Source organism: Myotis davidii, unplaced genomic scaffold (genome assembly GCF_000327345.1).
Source record: "Myotis davidii unplaced genomic scaffold, ASM32734v1 scaffold118, whole genome shotgun sequence".
Lineage (NCBI taxonomy): Eukaryota > Metazoa > Chordata > Mammalia > Chiroptera > Vespertilionidae > Myotis > Myotis davidii.
In genome coordinates this window covers 1,397,623-1,412,855 of record NW_006290441.1, presented here as the reverse complement: position 1 = coordinate 1,412,855, position 15,233 = coordinate 1,397,623, and the positions used below count along the sequence as shown (strand labels likewise).

At 37.7% G+C, this 15,233-nt stretch overlaps 2 protein-coding genes across 3 annotated transcripts in view; both read right to left on the bottom strand.

The window, feature by feature from the left end:
• Positions 1 to 15,089, bottom strand: part of EIF4G2 (eukaryotic translation initiation factor 4 gamma 2) — a 46,694-nt gene extending 31,605 nt beyond the window's left edge. The window contains exons 1-2 of the mRNA XM_015563740.1: positions 15,003 to 15,089; positions 13,610 to 13,676 (exon numbers count right to left, since the gene is read on the bottom strand). Coding sequence (XP_015419226.1) covers positions 13,610 to 13,676; positions 15,003 to 15,089 — 154 coding nt within the window. The remainder of the gene's footprint in view (positions 1 to 13,609; positions 13,677 to 15,002) is intronic.
• The window catches only part of ZBED5 (zinc finger, BED-type containing 5), a 5,779-nt gene continuing 445 nt past the window's right edge, over positions 9,900 to 15,233 (bottom strand). The window contains exons 2-3 of one of the 2 annotated variants that reach the window (XM_006763462.1): positions 13,610 to 13,725; positions 9,900 to 12,307 (exon numbers count right to left, since the gene is read on the bottom strand). In XM_006763462.1, coding sequence (XP_006763525.1) covers positions 10,056 to 12,134 — 2,079 coding nt within the window. In that variant the 5' untranslated portion in view covers positions 12,135 to 12,307; positions 13,610 to 13,725 and the 3' untranslated portion in view covers positions 9,900 to 10,055. The remainder of the gene's footprint in view (positions 12,308 to 13,609; positions 13,726 to 15,233) is intronic. The other variant, XM_006763463.1, reaches the window with a different exon arrangement.

The window sequence follows — 15,233 nt, the reverse complement described above, 5'->3', positions numbered from 1 at the left end:
AATAGATAAAAACACTGTGGGCTTTGTAGTCGGGCAGATGTGATTTTGAATTTCGGTTTGCTACTTGTTAGCTTTGTAAAACTGGATAAGCAACTTGAACACTCTTGAGACTGCAGGAGGCAGCCTTCTAAAACGGCTCACAGTGATGATCTCTACCTCCTGGTATTCATGCCTTTGTGTCATACTCTCTCCTCCTGAGTGTGGGCTGTATCTAGCTATCCTTAAAAAATCAACACAAGTTTATCTCTCAGCTCTTTTGGAGACTGAGAAGTCCAAGATCAAGGTGCCAGAAGATTTGATGTCTGTTGAGAGCCTGCATCCTGGTTCACTAAAGGGACTTGCTTTTAATGAATAGAACACAAGAAAACTGGTGGGATAACTCTTCCAAAATTAGGTTATAAAAGTTTGTGACTTTTCTTACTCGCACTCTCTGACTTGCTCACTTTGATAAAGCCAGCTACCATGTTGTAAACAGCCTCATAAAGGTCAGATCTATAGCCTCTCAGACAGAGAGGCACCGGTGACCTGGACTTGCTAAGGTCATGTTAAGGGGGTTGATGGGTGTCACAGACCCAACTTCATTCTCTTGTCAGTCTTGTAGGACTGAGTCCTTATCCAGGTAGATAGTGTCGGGATTGAAATTGTAGGCCACCTGGTGCTGGAAGGTGTTAAAAACACACACACCCCACTGGAAAAAGAGAATAAATTATTCCTCTTTTACTGATGAAGAAACTGAGGACCAGAGAACTTATGTACTTGTCCAATATACCACAACTAGAAAATGTCAGAGCCTATATTCAAACCCAGTTTTTCCCCATCATTACCATGTTAATGCAACACTTATTTAATGAACAACTACTAGGTGTCAGGCATTACTTTAGGTCAGCGGTTCTCAACCTATGGGTCGCGACCCCTTTGGCAGTTGAACGACCCTTTCACAGGGGTCACCTAAGACCATCCTGCATATCAGATATTTACATTACGATTCATAACAGTAGCAACATCACAGTTATGCAGTAGCAATGAAAATAATTTTATGATTGGGTCACAACATGAGGAACTGTATTTAAAGGGCCAGAAGGTTGAGAACCACTGCTTTAGGTCCTGAGAATACAAAGGTGGGTAAATCAAGATCTCTGTTCTCATGGAGCTTATACTCCCTCTTTCACTATAAAATTGGATATAATAATTTAAACATTTTATTACTTTTTTCCTATGTTTATTCTAGATTGTGTTTTTAATCTGACTTGGAAATGCAACATTTACTTTATCATCAACTTTGTCCTAATTTAAGTAAATTTCACTAGTGATATAATAAAAGGCAGAGGCATGGTTATGTGTTTCAGTATTTGACTGGCTAACTACTGGATAAATGCTCCATATATACTCCAAACAATTCTTCATTGATTTTCATAACAGGGTTTGTGTCTTGAATTTCAGGCGTTTGTTTCATAAACTCTATTCATTTCTCATATTTTGGTATAAAGTTTAGTTGATGAAAGTCTACTTTTTATCTTGACTACAAAATTAAGCAAAAATAGAGTAGGTACAGTTTATTGCTGTTGCACAATTTAAGGAGTGCTGGACTTATTTGAAGCTTGCAGGAATACTGTGAGAACCTAATTGGTTGTTAAGTTATTGTGAAATTAGTAAGACTTAGAACTTCAAACCCACAACAGATTAGAACTCTATATTGTATCTGACTGAAGCCATGAGCATAGCTTGTTTTATAGAACAAATACAGTGGGGCCTTGACTTACGAGTGTCCCGACTAACGAGTTTTTTGAGATACCAGCTGTCTCTCGGCCAATTTTTTGCATTGAGTTGACAGAGTAATTTGAGTTAATGAGCTCCTTAACGAACTCAGTCTCGGAACGAATTAAACTTGTAAGTCAAGACCCCACTGTATACATTTAACTGTCAGAAAAAAATGTTTCCAAAGCCCTTCTGAAAAGCAGTAGTGACTTAGTTCCTGATACAGCTGTGTGGTAGATTTATGGTGCTTTGGTATGTTATTACACAGTAGTCCCCTCTTATCTGAGGTTTCACTTTCTGCAGTTTCAGTTACCCCTGGTCAACCACGGTCCGAAAACATTAAATTTATCCAACCATCAACATCATCTGCTCTTGACATCTAACCATCAACATCACCATGGCTCCATGATCCAGGATCACATGAAGATAATCTTCCTCCTGATGTATCAGAAGGTCAATAATAGCCTAATGCTACATCACAATGCCTATGTCATTTACCTAACTTCATCTCATCACATATGCGTTTCATCATTGCATAAGGGTGAGAACAGTACAGTATTTTGAGTGAGCACAATTAACTTTTCCTACAGCATAATTGTTCTACTTTACTAGTTAACCTCTTGCTGTGCCAAATTTATAAGTTAAACTGTATGATAGGTATGTACGTATAGAAAAAAAACCCCAGTACATATAGGATTCGGTGCTACATATAGGATTGCAGGTATCCTCTGGAGTACTTAAAATGTATCCTCCTTGGAAAAGGGGGTGTTGGCCTACTGTATAGATATTTAATACAAGCTGTGACAGGTACTTGAAAAATGAATTGGGGTTGATATAGGTGTATTCTAAAGTGCTTCCTGAAATAGGTGCTTGGTTGAGAAAAAAATGGTGAATGAATGTTGCTGAGTGAAACTGGGAGCCTTTTAAGAACTCTAAAGCATGTGAGGCTTTGACAATATACCATGACATTTTATTTATTATAAGAGAAGTCTAACCTCTTCATTCATACATGTAGAATAGCAAAAGTAACACTTTGCATTTCAAAGGTCCTTTTCTAAACCCTAAGCAGCTCTTAAGTGTTAAGCAATTAATTCTTCCATAACTGTAAACATGGTTATATAACCTACTGCAGAATTAATTGACTGACACCTACGAAGTGCTCTGGAAATGGACATCCAGTGATTTTTAAGATACTGTTTTAGCCGAAACCGGTTTGGCTCAGTGGACAGAGTGTCAGCCTGCAGACTGAAGGGTTGCAGGTTCGATTCCGGTCAGGGGCATGTACCTTGGTTGCGGGCACATTCCCGGTGGGGAGTGTGCAGGAGACAGCTGGTCGATGTTTCTCTCTCATCGATGTTTCTAGCTCTCTATCTCTCTCCTTTCCTCTCTGTAAAAAGTCAATAAAATAAATTAAAAAAAAAAGATACTGTTTTAGTAGCATGGAGAAACGTCTTGGAATAAAATCCTTATCATTCTAAGCCAACCCAGTGTTGTAGTGTTCAGAACACTTTTCTCCTTATATATTTAGGGCAGTGAGCTTCGGCTACTTCTTTACATGAAATCTTGAAATCATCTGGTGGAGGAAGTTGAAAAATTAAGTGAAAAAATAATTCCAACAGTGAAATTTCCCACTCACTAAGAATCAAGGGATTCTCTTTCTTGAGGGACAGGGGAAGGATGGGGAAAAGTTATGGCTGCGAAAAGAACATGGTGGGGCAGCCAACTTGAAGGGCTACTAGAAGAGGCTTGGAGACTCAGCATTCATCCCTTCCCTCAATAAAAACATACTGAAAGCCAAATCTGGGATTTTTATAGATCATGGGCGTTTGTTTAATTAATGTACTACGTTTCCTTATGACAAAGGATATCTGCCATTAAATTTTGCAGGCTCCCAATTTGATTTTTCTTTTTTTCTCCCAAATTTAAATGGTTATCAAATTTGTGCAACAAAACAGTGCCAAAAGGAGTCTAACGTGGTGCTCTATCATATGAAAGAGGTCCAATGTATGTTCCCTGCTCTTAAAAATGTAGATGGAGCAGCTTTCAATTAATATGTACATTTTCCAAAGTGGAGTCTCTAAAGTTCTGGGTCTCCACAGAAGTAATGAAGGCCCCAGTATCATCGAAACTTTGTGTTCTTTAAAGAAAGGGTCCTATGTGGGTGGATATTCTGTCTGTACGAATTGATCTAAACCACCCTTATAATATAGCTCTTCCCTCAATGCCCTCACACATTTACAAATACCCTTTGGACGTGATGATAACCTAACCCACAGTCCCTTCTTGCGCTTAAGATACACAATCAATTCCCATTGTACTTGAAAATCCAAACTCCTTATGTTAGCCTCTAATACCCTAAGTAATCTGGTTCCTTCCTCTTTAACAATGTTTTAATCTTTCTATTCCTCAAACACAACCAAGCTCTTTCTGCATCAGGGTGCCCTTGCCTTCTCTCCATCTGGAATATTCTTTCCCCAATCTTCATTTGACTGGCTCCTTATCACTCAGGCTTCAGCTCAAATATCACTTTCTTGTTAACTCAGTTAACACTCTTCATTAATGACATTAACCTGTTTTATTTTCTACATAGCAATTAAGTTTGTCTTTCCCACTAGGATGTAAATTCTTTGAGAGTTATGACACCTTTACTCCCTTTTGTTTTGTAGTATTGCTATGGATTTTATCTAAATTTGGTATTTCTTTCAGCACGTCAATAGAATTTTAGGAAGGTAAGATCAAATGTAAGCATTTAGATCACCCCCTGAAACCTGAAGTCACAGATTGTTTGGGGAATGGTTTATTTTGCTCAAAGATATTTGTAAAGAAAGTCAATGCTAACTCCTAAGTGAGATTCTGAGAAGTTAAAATAATCCTTTAGGGAATTCATTTACCTCTTTGATAGAAAGCAACTTTTAAGATAGAGGACTACCCAAACTATTTCTGGCTGATTATTTCTCCCACAAAGCATGTGATTTATTAAACCTTTAAAAATTCCATCATATTTACCACCAGGGTCTTTTACAAATTAAAGGAAAATGAAAAGATTTGCTTTCAAACTTAATTTTTTTTTAAAAAAATGTTTTTATTGATTTCAGAGAAGAAGGGAGAGAAAGAGTGAGATAGAAACATCAATGAGAGAATCACTGATCAATTCCCTCCTGCATGCTCCACACTGGGGATTGAGCCTGCGACCTGGTCATGTGTTATGACCAGAAATAAAACCATGAATAGGTCGATACTCAACCACTGAGCCAAGCTGCTGGGCTCAAGGTTAATTTCTAATTTGAATTATGTAACCGATTCATAACGAATCCAGCCCAAGCTACTAAAATCCATATATTATCAAGTTGTTTCACTAAGAGAAATAAATGGCATTTGATATCTAATGTCAAAGCGTGTGCTGATTTAGCTTCTGGTCTGTAAGATATTACCAGTGACAGAGTTTTGACTGATAACACTGTGGTAGATGGCTGAATAACCAAAAATCAGATAATCTTAGTTTGGGATGGCACTTATCACTGCAGCTAAGTTTACTAATACATCCTAGTTTTATATTGCTTTCATTTTAGACCACTATATTAGATGATTTTGCTTATGGTAATAGAAAACCCAATATGATGTGTCTTAAACATAAAGGGCAGTTATTGGCCTAGGTAACAAAAAAAATTAAAGGCAGAACAGTGATCAAGTGTGGTTCAATCAGAGCTCTGGTTTCATTTCTCACTATTTTTTGGCTCTGTCCTCTTCTATGTTGGCTTTATACCCATGCTGGTAGCTAGATAGCTATAACAATTCCAGGCCTTTAAAGGACACCCGACATTTATTTCTTCCTAAAGAGGGAGGACACGTCTTTTCTCAAAGGCCCTATAATACTGCCCTTGCTTTTCATTAGCCTGTATTGGGTCACGTACTATTCCTGGACCAATTCCTGTGGCTAGAGTAATACTATGTCTTAATAGGCTTAGACCCAAGTTCCTGAACAATTTTTGTTAAGGGCAATGACATTACATTCACCAGTATTTTTCAAATGGTGGTGGATCACATAACCCAAGAATGAATCATAAATTTAATCTTTGGGTCCTATTTTAAAAAGTAGATTAGAGATTGCATTGCACATATGAAGGGTTAGTACTGTTTTATGACTTCGGTGTTCATACATATACTATACACACCTAGATTATAATGTAAAATCTGTTTCTTAATGTGAATTGGAGAAACAAAAAATTGAAAGCTACTAGCTTAAGACAAAATTCCCCAAGCTGGAGTGGGGTTAGCTTTTGCTTACATACATGGATTATATAGAGGAAGAATGGACACTTGAAAGAAAATGAGAGTTTTATTTGGGAGAGGAAAAGAGATGCTGGGGACACAGCAATTTCCACTGCAGCCTGCCTGACACTATAGTTATTATTTAATATACACTGGGTTTCAATATAGTCATAATCAAAGATATTTTAGTTTTTCCAATGCTTTCTAAATTTCAAAGTGCATCTCCCTTCTGAGAAAGTATGCCCTTCTGTCTAGTAAATATTCATGATGAGGCAATTTATACATCTTATTATTTGGTTGGTGGAAAATATTATGGTAAAGAGTCACTGAAAAAGCTTGGTTTCCTCCTGGCCGGCATGGTTGAGCATTGACCTATGAACCAGGACATCACAGTTCGATTCCCAGTCAGGGCACATGCTCAGGTTGCAGGCTCGATTCCCAGTGTGGGGCATGCAGGAGGCAGCTGGTAAATGATTCTTTCATCATTGATGGTTCTCTCTCTCTGAAATCAATAAAACTATTTTTAAAAAAAGTTGGCTTCCTAGAAAACAACCATGTATTTTAAGTAACTGAGCACATCATACCATTGCACTAGCCTTTGTTTAGATTTAAATTTTGATCTTATTTGACAAGAACTTTAGGGCTCATTCTATTCTTGTTCAACCCCTTTCATTTAAAAAACGAAGAAACTAAGTTCTAGAGAGGATGACTTTATCTAAGGCAGCTAATTAGCTGCAGAACACAAGTCTCTTGATACCTGCTTAGAATTCTTTCCATTGTACTAATTAACAGTGCAGTTACAGCAACTTCAAAAGATAAAGTAAATAACAAACATGCTAAATTTCAGATGCACATAGATGATGTTTTTCAAGAATTGTAGGTGGCCCTAGCCAGTTTTCTCAGTGGATAGAGCGTCAGGACTTGTGCATAAGGCAATGAATGAATAAGTTTCTCTCTGTCTTTCCCTCTCTCTAAAAATTAATGGAAAAGTATCCTTGGGTGAGGATTAACAACAAAAAAACAAAACCAGGCTTGGGGGTGGGGAGTGGGGGGGAGTCAATTGGAGAAAAAGGGAGACATGTAAAACTTTAGACAATAAAAAATAAAAAAAATAATTGTAGGTGAATTATATTTTGGGGAGTTAAACTGCATTTTTTAAAGCAACATGGGGGCTTATTAAAGAAATGTTTTTGAAATCTTTGAAAGGCAAATACTTACTGCCTTATCTGTTTTAGTGAGGCTAAGGACTTTAAAGCTAATTTTCATGTTATAGTATGAACTGTATTTCACATTAATACTTCACTCTTTAAGCTAGGGAATTCAATTCACTGAGCACTTTTTGTATTAAAAATTTGCTAAGTTCTGTAAATGATTCAAAATAAGTCTTAGCTATGAGAGTATAATTTGTATATTTACATATGTATGGTAATAGCACAAAACTGACATAGGAAATAACCCTCATTAAGAAATCAAGACAATTTCTATTACTAGACATATAGGGATTAAAAGTGGGAAAATCCTTTTGGGTTGAACACATTAGGGGAATTTTACTATTTCATGAACTGGCAGGAAGGGTAGCTGTCATTCGAAGACACATGAAAATATTATTTTGAATCTATAATAAAAGTATAATATGCTAATTAGACTGGACAACCAGATGACCTACTGGAGGAAGCCGGGGCTGTGAGGGCCGAGGCAAGCTGCCGTGGTCCAAGGGCCAAGCCCCTTGCATGAATTTCATGCATCGGGCCTCCAGTATTCTTAGAAAACAGGTGAGCAGTTGGCATCAAGAACCAAGTTGGGGAGGGCTGGGACTGAAGAGATTTAGTAGCAGATAGGAGGGTCCCAGTCAATAGACAAGTTTAAATGCAGGAATCTAGACTCTCAGAAGAGGTTAGGGGGAAAACTGTAAAGCACAAGAGGTCTTATTTCTTAAGAGGCTGACATCCTGGACAGATGACGTAATCTAGGGCTCTGGTTCAGCAATCACCTAAGGGGTCTAGTTACCAGATTTGAGGTATCTATCCATCAGATGTAGACATTATGGTATTATACATGCTTCTCAAACTAGGGTAAATTTAATTCTGGGATTAGCTGACAAAAAGTACTGCATGTGTTATAATGAATCTTTTCGGAAAATTAATTTTACTTGATAGCAATGTAATCCCTGTTTTTTACATATGTATATTTGAAATAAGCAGTAATACTTTGAAATAGCTAATTTTGGATGAATCTAGAAAAAGTAACACAAAATTTCAAAGAAATGTTCAGATTTTAGCAGGATGTTTTAGCTATACTTCCAAGTCACCATTTGATGCTATTAGAAAAGTTTGAAAGGCAGTAACTGCAAAAAGGAGTCTTTGGAAAAGATCCATTTAAAACTAAGTTTTGGCATTTATTGTGTGACCATTTCCAAATTTAAAAATTGCCTAATCCTTTAGGATTGTTATAAAGATCATAGATAACATAGAAGCCATCTAGTAAGGTACCTGACATATAAATAGCTGCTTAATAATGTGACAAAGGGGGAAAAGCATGGGCTAGAGATGCTTAATCTTGCTGCCTCAAATGAACTCGGGTCCTGTCGCCTGGAGGGCTTTTTGCATAAAAAATAAAAACTCGACTAGAAGTGTGAGTGTGGAGTGAAGTTTAACTGAGACATAGTTGGATATGCAGGGAATAATATATGCTGCATATCTATTCCTACTCACCCTGTTAGAAGTTTTTTTACGCATTCTCATTTAATCTGAATAACCCTTCAGAGAAGGCATAATTATCTTACAGATGAGCTAACTGGGGTTCAGGAAGGCTCAATTGCCCAATGTGAAGTAGCTAGTTGAACAGTGGAGCAGGTACCTAGATCTAGTGATTCTACCACATCCTGCTGTAGTGAGGGAAGGTACTCCTACTCCCCAAAATGGGAGACCGGTATGAATAAGTGAGATTAAATAAATAATGGCTATCTGCAGTAGCTCTTGATTATAGTAGGTCTTGAGTTGGTGATCTGTGTTGTGTGGTGTGATATGGGAAGAGAAGCCTAGAGAAAGGAATGTCAGAAATTTTTCATAGTATTCTAAGAATAAATTGATACGTTTAGAGTCTCATCATCTTCAAGTAAAGTCTCATTAATTTAGATTACAGTGTATGGAATTTGCAATAATGTACATAGGAACTAAGAAACAAGATCTGAAAATATTCTTCATACTTCCTCCCATCTTCCCCAATAGTCCAGCTTAAACCAGAGCCATGACATTCTTAGTGACTTTTGCCTAACAGCCATACTGAATTCTAGGTAACAGAAAAATTGAGCTAAAAATCACAAAGGGTAGCATTCTGTAAATATGCAGAATATACACATATAATCCACCACACCCTATTCCATTTATTGTTGTTCACCTTCAATGTTCTTTCCTTTATTGAGCATCCCTTCAGTAAGTCCTTTTGCCAATAATGAAGACACAGAGCTGGGTAAGACCATATAGGAGCTCAGTCCAACTGGGAAACATGAGACTACCAAACTGTCACAGTTGAGACAGACACAAAAAATAAGGCCAAAATATAAAGGTAGAGAATGAGGGTACCTAAGATAAATTAAGTTATAGTGCTGAAAAGCAAATAGGAATTAGTCAGGAAGCAAGAAGGGGAAGGGATAGTTTTTTGAGACCTGAAAGCATGAAACAGTGTGATGCTTATGGAATGGCAAGAAGTTCCACAAGACTGGTGGGTTGCAGGATAGACATGGCTTGAAAGATTAGTAAGGATTAGATTCTAAAGAGGTATGTTATGCTAAGGAATTGGGACTTTATTTTGTGAGTCAAGATAATGACCATGAGACCCTTTGAAATTATGTGAAGAAGAAATACTAATAATACATATTTAAATTTTTGATTCTTTTCATTTTCTTAAAATCTAAGCAATATAAAACACTTAAATAATTTTATTTAAAATCCCAAAATGCCAGATATAAAGTAAATAATCTTTTATTTTCATCTTATATTTGGTTATCATGAGACATGCAAAACCCTTCAATTTTAATGAGAACAGTGTTTTTGTGTCTTTTTATCACATATCCGCTTAATATTAGGTGTAATGTTGCTAAGTCGGATCCGCATGTGAGGTGCAGCATCAAGCCTTTTCCGATATTTCGTTTTTGTTGCAGCATAATATGAAAATCCTGTTTCACACAGGTGCATTGTAGCAAAAGGAAGAAGTACACGAACTGCACGCGTTGCAATGCTTGGGTACTCTTGAATTAGGCTACTCCAAAAATCATTTAGGGAAAGTTCACTGAAATTTTGTTTCACTTGAGAATCAGATGTTAAATCAATCAGGCTTTCATAGTCCCGTGCTACTAATGAGGCTGGTTTCACAGATACTGTAAATGGATTTCTAACCCAAGCATTATTGTCATTTGTTACAGGAAAATATTTTAACAGAGTAGAGCGCAAACCCCGTAGGTGCTGCACAATGGCACTGCAAATATCTTTATCAACTGTAGAATTAATTTCAGTCAAAAAGTCACTTAGTGTAGGAAAACAATCAAAGTTTTCTTCTTCTACAGATGAGGCCCAAAATGCCAATTTTCTTAACAATGATGACATTTTATCAAATACTGTAAACACTGTCACATTTTTTCCTTGCATTGACAGATTAACCTCATTTAATTTAGTAAAAATATCTGCAAGATATGCAAGTCTTAGGAGCCAAGATAAATTTGTTAAACAATCAGACAGTTGAAAAGCAGAATCCATGAAAACCAATAGTTCACGACGAAGCTCAAAAAGTCTTACAAGAACTTTACCTCGGGAAAGCCACCTCACCTCTGTATTTAGAAGAAGTGCTGTGTGCTGGGCACCCATTTCTTCACATAAAATTTTTAGAAGTCTGGATTGATGTGGTCGAGCTTTAATATAATTGATGATTTGTACCGCCTGATCTAGCACATTTTTTAGAGATGTAGGCATTATTTTAACTGCTAGTGCATGTCTATATAATAGGCAGTGACTACTGGTACTTTCTGGAGCCACATACTTTATCAAGGCGACAGCCTCAGCAATTTTCCCGTCCATTGCCCTAGAAGCATCACTACAAATATCAACACATTTTTCCCATTCAATTTCATGTTTCTGCATGAAACTGTTGATGCAGTTGAAAATTTCTTTACCAGTAGCATTACTTTGCAGAGATTCACATAACAGTAGGTCTTCCTCAATAGACTTATTAAACCGGTAACGAACAAACACAAGTAGCACAGCAAGTCCTGAAACATCAGCTGATTCATCTAGCTGCAGCGAAAACCCATCACAAATTTTTAGTCTACAAACAAGCTCTTCTTCAATGTCAGCAGCTAGATCTTTAATTCGGCGTGCAATAGTGCTGTTTGATAGTTGCACTGCATCTATTTTTTTACTGTATTGTTCATCAAACATCCGCATCACGACATCTTTTGCACAAGGTTTGATAAGCAATTCTCCAACAGTATGAGCCTCTCCACTCAGGGCTATATGGTAACTTACATTGTATGATGCCTCTGTAGCACTTTCATTATCTGTATTGACAATTTTAGGTGGTGGGGGTTTGTTATTTTCAGGTGAATCAAGATGTTGCTTGAAAAAGCTTATGTCTTTGTCTTTATATGCAGCATGTTTTGTTTCCAAATGTCTTCGAAGCTTACTAGGGGCCAAAGAGCTATTTGATAAAATTTTCTTACATAACACACACTGAGCATGAGGTGCATCTCTATTTCCAAAGTAAGTAAATCCAAAAGACAAATAACTTTCATCATATTTTCTTCTTTTTGGTTTCTTACTAAATGTTATTTTGTTGGAATTGGACATAAATTGAACCCTGGAAAGCTCATCTTCTGATTTTTTAGAAACTGATGGCTGCAACTGTTCATCTTCACTTTGTAATATTCCAACTTTTTGATCATTTGATTCAGACACAATTTGATAAAATGATTCTACTTCTTGTTTAAGACTTCCTTGTTTCGGCAATAGATCCATAGGCAATGTATTTGTGGTACAAAACATGGTTAGTTTAGAATAAACATTGAGTATCACAAATTTGTTGAAATTATAAGACAGGATACATAGAAGATGAGCAATCATCAAAGAGATGATATATAGCAACACATCAGTTAATTTGTAAATGCTGCCTATGCATCAATGCGCAGATGGAGCATCACACGTTCGTCTATCAGGTGATCTCTCATGCGATTTCCTGGTGCTCTCAGGTATGGCACACCTTTTCTTAAAGGTAGATTATCACATAAAAATAAAAGCTATAGAAATGAGTTTAGTAGTCTTGAACTTATATCTTAAGATAAACTATTAAAAAAAACCTATTGTTAGCATTGACCTTTTTTCTCAGAACACTTATTAACTTAAGAGAATATTCTATAAAACACAATTTGGGAACTACTGGGTTAAGAAATAATAGACTTGATAAGCATGTTTTTAAAGGAACTTGAAGAATACGTCCCATGGCAAGGGTTGGCAAACTTTTTCTGTAAAGGGCAATACAATCAATATTTTTTACTTATGAGCCATATGAACTCCGTTGCAACCCCTCAATTCTGTAGTTGTAGCATGGCAGCAGCCATACACAATATGTAAAAAATGGGCACAGTTGTATTTCAATAAATCTCTACTTACAAAAACAGCATAGGGCATAATTTACCAACCCCTTTTCATGGTATCCTGGAATCTCTTTTAGCTTTCTGATGCCTGTTGCCATTAAATACATTCATTGTTGATACTATTATATATCTGAAGGTTCCTTTCAGGGCTAATAACTATTAAGCTGTATTAAAAACACACAAACAGTTCAAGTTTTGCAAGACATGGAATTCTGCTATATCCTAAATACTGTGTGTTGAAATTGAAAAATAAACTATAGACCAAAAGTTAGCTACTATTTCTCTGAACTGAAAATTACATAAGTATTTATATTATCCAAACTGATTCATTCAAAATAATGTATTATTTACTGATTACTCTGCATCTTGTTATACTATTGATGAAAACTTAACCAAGACCTAAAAACATAAACTGTAATTTTAATAGGTTTATTCCTCATATATATATTTTAAAGCATAATTAAAAGCAAGGGTAACACAAATTTTACGACGTCTAAAGAATACTACTAGCCGAAACCGGTTTGGCTCAGTGGATAGAGCGTCAGCTTGCGGACTGAAAGGTCCCAGGTTCGATTCCGGTCAAGGGCATGTACATGGGTTGCGGGCACATCCCCAGTGGGGAGTGTGCAGGAGGCAGCTGATCGATGTTTCTCTCCCATCGATGTTTCTAACTCTCTATCTCTCTACCTTCCTCTCTGTAAAAAATCAATAAAATATATTAAAAAAAACAAAAAACAAAACAAAGGTAAAAAAAAAAATAAAAATAAAAATAAAGAATACTACTAGCTTCATAAGTTAAGATACAAGAATTTAGTGTCAATCCAAATACAGCTACTTTTGATTTACACTTTGACTTGGCTACAGAGTAACCTTTGTATTCTCACGTTAGATCCTGGGATCCTGAATCAAAATGGTTTTCCTATTAATAGCTAGAGGGTAAGATACCTGAAATGAGGAGTACTCCCCTTCTGGAATCACATTCTCCACCTTGGCAGCTTGAAATGTAGACTCTTCAAAAGAATAAAATTAAGGGGTGGGATGGAAGGGGAGTAACCAATAGCCTAGAATGAGAAAAATTAAAATTAGAGACAGTAAAAGCAGCACTAACTACATACCTCTAGGTTGACCACCCATTACAATTTATTTTAGATCCTGGCAATGCAAATGATTCTTCATGCAATGAAGACCTTGGACTGAAACATAAGATGCCTATAATAAATATGCTAATATTTTTGTCCTAGTTAATACCCTGGTAATTTCATTGTTTTGAGATGCTCTTCATCCAGTGACTTCATTGAAACGTTCAATAACTAAATCTAACTTTTAAAAGTACAGCCACACTTTAATTGTCTCTCAAACTAAGCACTAAGAGTAATCTAAAATGGAAGCAACCGATACATGGAAGTGTTACAAGAAATATGCCTTTTTGCTATAACCATTTGTCCCCTCATTAACCAATCTCCAAGGTTACTGATGCATACTGAGTGATCACTGTTTACAGGTGCCAGTAATTGCTAAATCCCTTATAGAACTCATCTAATCCTTAAGACAAACCTGAGAGTCAGAGACTATCAATAACGCCACTTTGGTGATGAACAAATAGACACAGAGAAGTCACCTTTTAAGTGAAGAACTTACAGAACCCAAAAAGTTTGAGTGCAGAACCTACATGTGTGTCCCTGAATAACCTTAATTTTCTAAGCACCAAACTATCTGATACCAGAAGTTGGATGGTGCAGGGAGTAATGGGTTACAACTGTCAGAAAGTCGAGGATCTCAAAACTGGCAGCAGGAGAAAGCCCCACGTCTCCATTATTTGGGAGCAAAAAGAGCAGATTTCCTTCCCATAGTCTCTCTTTGGATTGAGCAACAGAGCTTCGTGGAGCTGCTGGTGGATCTAAAAGATTAGGATCCCTCTCTTCAGCTGCCAGAGGGCACAGCGGGGTGGGATGCCCGTCTTCAGGAAAGACGACCTCAGCCCCCCTTCAGAGGTGCGTCCTCCCATCTCTGGAGGACGAAGTCTGGACTCCCTAGAGAGCAAAGTTTCTATTCCACCCCCTGAAAAGGGCGGCTCCCTCACTTTTCTTGTTTCTTCCGGTTAAGCTGAAACGTAGCACAATCCCTTCACCTCCACCCTCTGGGTTTGGACAATACCCTCAGGGACCAGAGGGCTCGGCAGGCGTGCAGTCCACTCAGAAAGCCTAGGCAGGCGCTGGGAACGGGCACCCCTTCCAGCACCGAAATGCTTTCAGCAACGGTCACCTCCATGTGTGGCCGGGGACAGCCAACCCTCAGCTCTTCCCCGTCTCTGGCGTGCGATGCTCGCCGACCGCCACACCTGGGCTCGCTTCCGGTCGGGGCCCACCCTCGCCGACACAAATCTCCTCTCGCGTCCCGGGACGGCCGCCTCGGCTAACCACCACATGTACGCGTCTGAGCACCCCACACTAGCTTTCTACTTCGCCTCCGTCGGAGATGGAGAGCATGGTCTAATAGTGCGACCAGGCTGCAGGGCAGCGCCGCCGTCCCAGCGAGCCCGCGGCCGCCATTTTGGACAGAAAGCTCCAGG